Genomic DNA, 9,214 nt, shown 5'->3' with positions numbered 1-9,214 from the left:
CCTCACTGCTCCAAGGCCTTTTGGAGTGTATTGCTTACACAAGCTACACCTCTTATCCAGTAAAATCTGCTGCTGACAGTGACTTAAAATAAAAATAAATTCTCATAAAATATGATATTTAAACATATTTTTTTTTAAAAAATTGTTATAGAAGTAGATGCATGAACTCAATTATGTATGAACATTTTCATTTAGACAAGAAAAGAAATGACATTCTCAATAAATAGAGTTAGGAGTTACACAGTGACTTTAACTTTGCACCCCCCCCCCCCCCCCCCCCCAAAAAAAAAAAAAAATCCAACAATGACAATTTTGTGGCTTCTTTGATTTCCTTTTGTTTTTAATTCTGAGTAATGAAAATCTTCCCATGAAGGCACTGCACATGCTAACCAAGTTAACTGCAGGAAGGAAATGGAAAACAAATTCCAGGTTCCAATGTGGCTTTTTTTAAAAGAAAAAGTTGAAATGCTGACTTTTGTTTTCCAAGGCTGCACGAATGCCACATGCATCCTGATTTACAGCAATTCAGCCTGCAAGCGACCCGCAATATTATCACAATCTTTCTGAAACAATGAGCTTTAAGTGGTTTCCCCATAATAGTTTCTTCCCCTTCTTTCGTAATCTCAGAAGCTTTTATCGCTCTATGTATTTCTCTCAAGCTCTGTGTAAAATGGGGTGTTTTCTTGGGGACAGTTTCAATATTATCTGCAGCTCACTGGTCAGCCAGGCATGCTTGCTGGGTAGGACAGACTGTGTCCCAGGCCAGCCAGATGGAGGTGAGATTATCCAACATTAGATGACATAATGGTGGGCCTTATTCCTCAGAGACAAACAGAATGATAAGCTACTCCTAAAACAGCATGAAGGTGAAGATGAATTTTAGAATTAGTAATATTTTACTAGCTGTACAAGTACTGGCACAACAGAAGCAGCAAAAGTGGCACTATATATCTATTCCAGTGAATACAAAGATTAATATTACTTTGCGCCCATGTCGTAAAATAAAATGGTTTTGATTTCAAACAATTATTTATTTATTCATAAGAACTTTACGTGGGTGAAAAAGATTTGGATTTCGATATATTCGACTACTTGAGGCACTTAAGTAATTACAAAAGAAACAAACCGAAAGTTTAAAAGCCAATCACAAAAACGAAAAATGAACAAAAAAAAAGTCAGAGTACAGAGTAAAATGGGATGGGTGTGTTTGGCTACCGGATGATCTTGGGCTAGAGTGAGACATAAATTTTATGACTAAATGTGAAAAGAAGCGACAATGCAGTCATTGCTCCAGGGGATATATACTTCATATTGTAACCAGTGAATAAATGAAAAACACAAAATCCAGTGAGTCATACGGACAGTAACTCAACACTGTCACCTGGAGGCGCCTGAGTGTAAATATTCAGGAGGCGATGAAAAATTCAAATTCAAATTCAAATTTTATTTGTCACACACACACAACCATACACAGTATGACATGGGGGTGAAATGCTTGTAGCTGTACAATGCCCGACCATTAAATGACAGAAGAAAAGTTTTACAATATTTACAATTTACTACAAAAATTTACAAATTAACTTAGGAATTTACAGTAAAGAATGTGCAAATAGCAGAAGAGATTATAAAGATAAGGATTATAAATTATAGGAATTATAGGATTATAGGAAATGTGTGGTGGTGCGTGTGGTGACGTGTGTGAGAGTCCAGTCTTATAGTGACGTGTTTGGGAGAGTCCAGTCCAGTCCAGAAAAAGGGAAAAGCTGGATTCTCTTTTAAACAGTACTTGATCTTGTTGACAATTCTTAACTATTAGACTTTAGGAATCTCAACTTTGTGGTGTTTAAATATTTTTTGCCTCTGTTGGATACACACTTAATTTTTTATTTATTTTTTTACATTTTGAAAGCAAATACTGTACGTTAGAATGTTTGAATGTCAACATCCTGTTCGCTTCTATCGTACAGAGAAGGCTTCATTGATCCCCAGAGCTGAGGCGATGCATAACTGCATAATAATTTGGAGCACCCGAGACACTCAATGCGGTGAACATGAGTTAAAAATTCCTGAAATGACTCTTTTATTAATCGAGAAACTGAGAACATCTGCATCAAAGTGCAACATTACAGTCTTCCATCCATTAATAGCTTTGACACGTTATGAAAGTACAGGTTGAAATTGACACTCAAATTAAGACCACACATACACAGAATGTCTATATGAAGGGGCCTTTGATCAGACTTCTCCCACTAGGTCTTCTTGAAATGCTAAGTTTGTTTTGGTGTTAAGTTTGTTGGAATAGAAAAAAAAGGGTCCTTTTTAAATTGTTGAATTATTCATCTATCTAAAGTGGGTTATTATCCATTTAAGGATGCTCTTTGTATGCGTGTGTATAAAACAAAGAAAAGCTAAAAGAGTGAAGAAAAGAACAGGTTTGAACCCATTATTTCAATAGGAAGCTGCAGGTTCTTGCATTTGCAGACATGTGGCATTGTTTCAGAACAAATTGGATTTCAGTGTAATCTTTCTAATGTCCTCCACACACCACATAGCAGATGGGCTACACCTGAAGCTGAGGGTCTGTAGTTGTAGGCTGACAGTGCCCTCACTTGGCCAAGCTTTAGCACTGTAGGAGAATGTTGAATGTTTCTTTCTCTGCCAGCCAACAAACAACAGTGGGTCCGTGGCCCAAATAAAATGTTTTTTTTAAGTCTTCATAGAGGTCGTAGAATTTCTTAGGGTGACCACCGAAACATTTACCCACACAGCAGGTAACCTTCAAAAACAACTTTAATGTGCATAAGAAGACATGAACAACAGATGACACATCAAAGCATTAAGTGAGTCGTCTCTAAAAATAAAGATTTAAGAGATGAAAAGGGATACATACAAGAACGAAAACCTATAGAGACACTTCTGTACCTAGACATACAGCATCTCTACCAATATTAATTCTGAGCATTTGATCAAACTGGTTTGGTTTGGGAGCAGTGTTTTTGTGCAAACTGTTGTTGTCTTCCTGAAAAGGCATCAGAACTCAAAGGAATCTCCAAAGAATATAATAAAATACATTAGATGTAGCAGAGCAGCTGTCTTTCTGTTCAAAAACTGACACACTTGATAAAGTTTGTGGTTCTTCGGTTGCGAAGAAAATGCGATGTTGCGGAGGAGACGACCCCTTCGCTGTTAATGTAGTCCTGTGCAGAATGAAAGTGGGTGTTTCCCTTAGTCTTGTTGTTGCTAAATATATGGGAGGCAGAAAACGCTCATAAAAGCTTTTACAAAAATCAGGACAAATGGGATTTTAGCTGAATTCAGATTAGGTTGCAGGGTTCATTTTTATTCTTGAAAACTGCAGTTTTTTTCCCACCTGTGTCCAAAACACTTTGTTCCCTTAATGTCCTTAAAAATCACAGGACTGTATAAGACCATTTAAGGCTCAACTCGGTCCACAGAAAATCCCCCCTCCCAGCACGCTTGTTGACAGTCTTCTCCTGTAAGACGCATATCAGGGGAGGAAGGCGACGAGGAGTCATGTGTGACACCATATAGTCCAGCTTGCGAATGGTCAAGTTGTAATGTGGGGAAAGGTGGAGGCCAATAAAAGAAGACAGAAAAAAAAATCCTGGTACCAATTTAGGCAGGAGCGCCCACTTTTCTGTAGTAACAGCATTATTAGCCAATAATTTCACTAATTACACTTACGCCAATTAGGCCGACATTACAGAAACTGGGGAACAGTTATTTGAAACTGTTGATGAATTGCGGTTTTTAGAAGACGGAGATGAGTGCGAAAACCCCATAAAGCAGAGCGCATGGGTAAGCAACCAACAGCTGCTGCCCATCCATGGCCAACGCTGAGATGAAGATCTTCGAGGCTGAGAAACTGCACCAGCTAATAATTGTTGCTGTTAGTATAATTCCCATCATGCCTCTAGAGAGGACACAAAAATAAGCAGAAAGTTAGACTTACTACTAATAACTGATGTTATTTACGGGCTGTACTACAATAATACGACAAAACTCTTTATTTTAAACTAGTAGATTGTATATTAATCTAGTAAATAAATACTATATCTTTTTAAAAGTCCTTTTGCCAGATTTGCAGGCTACATTAACAATCATAAACCTTTTTGTTTTCCTGTATACTCACTGTAAAGAGAAGAGAACTCCAAAACTTGAGAGAATGATCATGGGGAGGAGGCAGTATCCCAGCACGCTGGCCACGCAGCCAAACGACACGCCTGTCATACTCATGAGGTTGAGTAGGCAGTACATGCCAAGGCAGCCAATTGCACTGATGCCATACACATAACCAAACTGGATTTTACCTGACTGTAAACAGAGAGGAGGGGGAAAAAAAAGATCCACACAATTAGATATGGACTACACCCACCAACAGTTCACACATTGAGTTTGTACAGTTATATGCTCTGTGCTTGTTTTTTAACAGTAATTTAATTGCCAGAACACACAAAAATAATTTGACTACACAGCAGTTGTGTGCCGTTTCAACTATAGCTGATAAATAAAAAGCCATTTGCATGACTCAGATTTGATTGGAAGCAGCCATTTACACTGAGATCTAACTCAATGATCACACTAGGAGATTGTGATCACAAGATTATAATGAGACTCAAACTAAAAAAAGTAAAACAAAAACAAAATTACTGTGGATATCAAAGCTATGAATTTGGTACAGTCTAATGAAGCAGAAGCTCATGATGAAGGCCTTGTGCATAAGTCTCATAAAAAAAGATGGTGCATGGTAAACAAAGATTCATAGTTTTCTCATAACTTGAGCACGTTCAACTGAACAAAACCAGAACACTTACTTTACTGATAATTTCATTACTGATAGTGCTAACAGTTTGTAATGTAAAAGACTACACAGCCTCTGACACATCGATACCAATCTACCCAAATTATAATTAAGACTTGGCACTTTTATTAATGTAGTAGCCAATATTTTCTTATTTTTAAGTACTATTACTCGTCTTTACCAGTTTATCTTCTTTTTATTTTTCACCTAAAAATCAACCAAATGATTTACCAGAAGAAGTGTTGCTCCAAAGGCCAAACAGAACACCATAGGCCCGGCCAAGTCTGTCTCGTTCATGATGCTGCCATCTGCTACTTTCATTGGATGGAGAACCGTCAGAGTCTTCTGCCAGATGTGGTCAAAATTGATTCCTAATTCTAAGAGAAGAAGAGATGAGACATTTCAGATATTTATACTATACTATTTTCTATAAAAACACCAGGCCCTATTGGTTCCAAACACATCTGTCCTCCACAAATACTCAACCGGGGATTTCTTCGATGAAATGCTTTCAGGTGTGTCTTCACACCTGAAATCTGAATCGTAATTGTAGATTTTCCAACTAAATAATGGCTCAGTCTTAAAACGAAACTCACAATGAAACATTACCAGTTCAGTATTATTTTTTTTCTACCCTGAATTCTGATCATATTACAGAAGAGTACAGAGAAGATATGATGAATCCAGTTTTAACTGCAGGACAAAGTCAAGTAAAGTAGTGCCAATAGTCGACGTTCAGGATCGATGGTGGTCAGAGTAATCATCAGTCATCAGAGTAAATTGTATTAGACTGAATCTGCCTTTTTATAGTTTTGTGTAAGCATCTCCACATATAAGCAACACTGCAATATAAATGCATCTGGGTGGGCAAGTGCACATATTGTGCGTTTGTGGAGCAGCTACACATAAACAAATTATCATCATTGTCAAATGACAGATAACGGAAGTATATTTCTGAATGCAGAGATGCAAGTTCAGGTCTTTAACCCGGATTTTGATAAACTAACACCAAAAATTTCAACTGACACCGGTCAAACACAATGTGCTGATTTCCCAGAGTACAGATTTATATACTTATACTTGTTTTGGGGATAAGGTACTGTAAGACTACAGACAGTACTGGAACCAAATATCTACAAACACTACAGTCAGAAACACTTAAAAATAAATAAATAAATGTCTGCAGTCTTTCTCAAGCATGTAAGTAGACGCAAAATAAAACAATAGGTCTGCCAAGAACAGTCAGAAAAATCAAGCCTGCCAGTTACGCAGACACTTGGCCGAACTCCATCATTTGATCCATCAATGCTTTTATTCTATCAAATCGTTTTGTAGTCATGAAATTCTCTGAGTCTGGAAGCAACTGCAACAGGCGAGTGAAACTCTAATTTCATGCTTTGAGAGACAGTTTCTCTGCTGAATATCAGAGATGATACTGAAGGCTGATTTCAACAATGCTAAACTTTTGCATGTTGGGACTTCAACTGGAGCTCCTCCTACACTGCCTTGAAATCATATCAAAGACTGACAAACAGTACTTGCAGTAGCTGATTTAATTCAACAAAGCCATTCAATTTATAGTATTATGAAACAAGAAGTAAAATGATTTTTCTCAGCAAATGATAACAACCATACTAGTCAGCTTTCTTGCTTAAAAAGAAAGAATAACTGGAAGAACTATTGAGATACATTTCACAGAATGCAATCGAGATAATTTAATGGATTACTCTTTTGCTCTGGTTTTCTATAGTATTGAGACTGGAATGAAATATTTTTGCTCAATCTTGCTGATAGACAGACAGACAGACATAACACATCGGCATGTAGTCTTGGTGCTTGACATACCTTCTAGCAGCGGTGGCTCGTCATCAAAACTGTTACTGTACATGGACTGTGATGCTGATGGTGTGTAGGTCTGTGTGGGCTGGAAGATTTGTCCGGTGTATGGTTGCTGGGGCTGCATTACTCCTGGGGATGAGTAGCCCATGGGCTGGGAGTAATCATATTGACCATATGGCCTGGGAAATACACAATAATAAGTAACTGGAAACTTAATTAAAAAAAAAAAAAAAGCTTTAGAAACGTCTCTTTTGTATTTACTCAGGTAATCTTTGTCTAATATTAAAATGTGTTTGATGATTTGTGTGACAAATATGCAAAAACTAGGAAATCAGGAAGGCGAAAAATACTTTTACATGGCACTACATGTCAAATACACAAGTTTCCAAAAGATCTGGAGATTAGTTTTGAGCACCTGAAATAGCCCAGTAATAGTGTACCAGCAGCTGAGAAATTATCAATTAAAAATGGCTTCATACACTTACTTATTGTAGGGGTTGTCAGTGTTGCTGTAGCCATAGCCGGCTTGGCTTTGGTCATCTACACTGTAGCTGGACTGGTAAAAGTCTGTGTTAAAGTTGTCAAAACCCGACATCTCTTACTCTGAAAGTGAAAGAAAACACAGTCGATCAGCGTGAAAAGTTATTTTAATGCGTCTGCTCTATATACAGATAAAACACTCTTACACTGCACAGCATAGACTCGCTTAACAATGCCAGCTTCCTTCGTAAGCTATCAATATCAATTAGAAATACTCAGTGTTGTTATCCGAAATGTCAACCTTTGCATTTAGTTGCGTTTAATCTTTTTGTGTTAATTACCTGACACCTTTAAACACGTCATCGTACACAAATGCGCAGCGACCAAATTTCAAGCCTAAATGCACAAACAACGCCACGTGACAGTAGTAGTCATATTTAAAAAAAAAAAACAAAAAACAAAATTTTTACCTTCCATTTGTTTGTTAACAATAAGATATAACAATAAGCCTCACAACAATTAACGCTAGTTGGGTCCCTAAACGCATCAGTGCTAAAGCGGCTAACAAAACAAACCAATTCCGTAAGCTGTATGCTTCAAGCATTTTCTTGGCTTATTGTTAGTAACTGTTCCATCTATAAAATGGTTCAACAGCTACGACCACGGACACGTAGATGAATAACTGGTGCTTTCGGTACACACTGAGCTACTAATCTTTGGGAGGCTAACGTACCGTTAACTCTGCAGCTAATTGGCTAGCTAATGCTAGCCATAATAGCCGACACAGACCTAACTTACACAAAATATCAGCGACGGCTTACTACTCAATCCAACATTTCAACTTAATCACTATTCTCACGCTATGAAACACCACGGTCATGCAAACTCTTACCTGTGCTGTGTGATAACTCTGCCCAGAGCCCTGCCAACTTCGCTGCGGCTGCTACGTGTCAGGAGAAAGGTAAATCTTCCGGGACCAGCCGTCGCTAACAGGAAATTGTTGGGACCACTGACAAATTCCTGCTCGCAGAATATCTGGCGCATCCTGCCGGCGATTGATGGTACTACACGTCCATAAAAATCACTTGCTACCAAAAGGAAGAAAAAAAACAAACAAAACAGAAGACCAAGGAATACATATTTTGACTTTGTATACACTTCAGTCACTTCTCGGTTTACACACCTCGCAAATAAAGGCAATTACTGTTAGTTTCTGTGTTTTCTGGGCTGCGGTGACTTTTTTCTCAGGGATTAAAGAGGCTTATACACAATGATTTTGTTGCTGTATTGATATGAGCATTTACATATGCACCATATCCAAAGATCAAGTGTGTAGTAGTGGCTATCTGATAAATTCAGTCAGTTTGAAATGTCAAACAACATAAAATCATGCAATTTTCCCTCTTAGTAAATTATTATTATCATTATCAATTTATTTTTAAATAATATACACACACACCCAGCACGCCCCTGCGGGCGGTTTATCCTTCAAGCTCGGGTCCTCTACCAGAGGCCTGGGAGCTTGAGGGTCCTGCGCAGTATCTTAGCTGTTCCCAGGACTGCGCTCTTCTGGACAGAGATCTCCGATGTTATTCCCGGGATCTGCTGGAGCCACTTGCCTAGCTTGGGAGTCACCGCACCCAGTGCTCCGATTACCATGGGGACCACCGTTACCTTCACCCTCCACATCCTCTCGAGCTCTTCTCTGAGCCCTTGGTATTTCTCCAGCTTCTCGTGTTCCTTCTTCCTGATATTGCTGTCATTCGGAACCGCTACATCGATCACTACGGCCGTCTTCTTCTGTTTGTCTACCACCACTATGTCCGGTTGGTTAGCCACCACCATTTTGTCCGTCTGTATCTGGAAGTCCCACAGGATCTTAGCTCGGTCATTCTCCACCACCCTTGGGGGCATCTCCCATTTTGACCTCGGGACTTCCAGGTTATACTCGGCACAGATGTTCCTGTACACTATGCCGGCCACTTGGTTATGGCGTTCCATGTATGCCTTGCCTGCTAGCATCTTGCACCCTGCTGTTATGTGCTGAATTGTCTCTGGGGCATCTTTACACAG

The 9,214-nt window shown here is 38.7% G+C and overlaps 1 protein-coding gene across 1 annotated transcript; it reads right to left on the bottom strand.

The window, feature by feature from the left end:
• Positions 1 to 2,772: 2,772 nt before the first annotated feature.
• yipf5 (Yip1 domain family, member 5) lies at positions 2,773 to 8,189 on the bottom strand. The gene is made up of 6 exons (XM_004550340.4): positions 8,034 to 8,189; positions 7,147 to 7,264; positions 6,668 to 6,840; positions 5,054 to 5,199; positions 4,154 to 4,335; positions 2,773 to 3,934 (listed from the first exon to the last, which is right to left on the bottom strand). Exons 2-6 carry the CDS (start codon positions 7,254 to 7,256, stop codon positions 3,772 to 3,774), a joined length of 774 nt encoding a protein of 257 aa, XP_004550397.1. The 5' UTR covers positions 7,257 to 7,264; positions 8,034 to 8,189; the 3' UTR covers positions 2,773 to 3,771.
• Positions 8,190 to 9,214: the final 1,025 nt, after the last annotated feature.

This window comes from Maylandia zebra, linkage group LG10 (genome assembly GCF_041146795.1).
Source record: "Maylandia zebra isolate NMK-2024a linkage group LG10, Mzebra_GT3a, whole genome shotgun sequence".
Taxonomy (NCBI): domain Eukaryota; kingdom Metazoa; phylum Chordata; class Actinopteri; order Cichliformes; family Cichlidae; genus Maylandia; species Maylandia zebra.
The sequence above is the reverse complement of the archived record's forward strand: the minus strand, read 5'-3'. Positions and strand labels throughout refer to the sequence as shown.

What these genes read in the sequence shown, in the direction of transcription:
- yipf5 (XM_004550340.4), bottom strand. Translation starts at nt 7,256, where the DNA reads ATGTCGGGTTTTGACAACTTTAACACAGACTTTTACCAGTCCAGCTAC. An exon ending in ACTGACAACCCCTACAATAA is followed by an intron (nt 6,841 to 7,146) that starts GTAAGTGTATGA and finishes TGTATTTCCCAG; the next exon opens with GCCATATGGTCAATATGATT. An exon ending in GGAGTTCTCTTCTCTTTACA is followed by an intron (nt 3,935 to 4,153) that starts GTGAGTATACAG and finishes TGTCCTCTCTAG; the next exon opens with AGGCATGATGGGAATTATAC.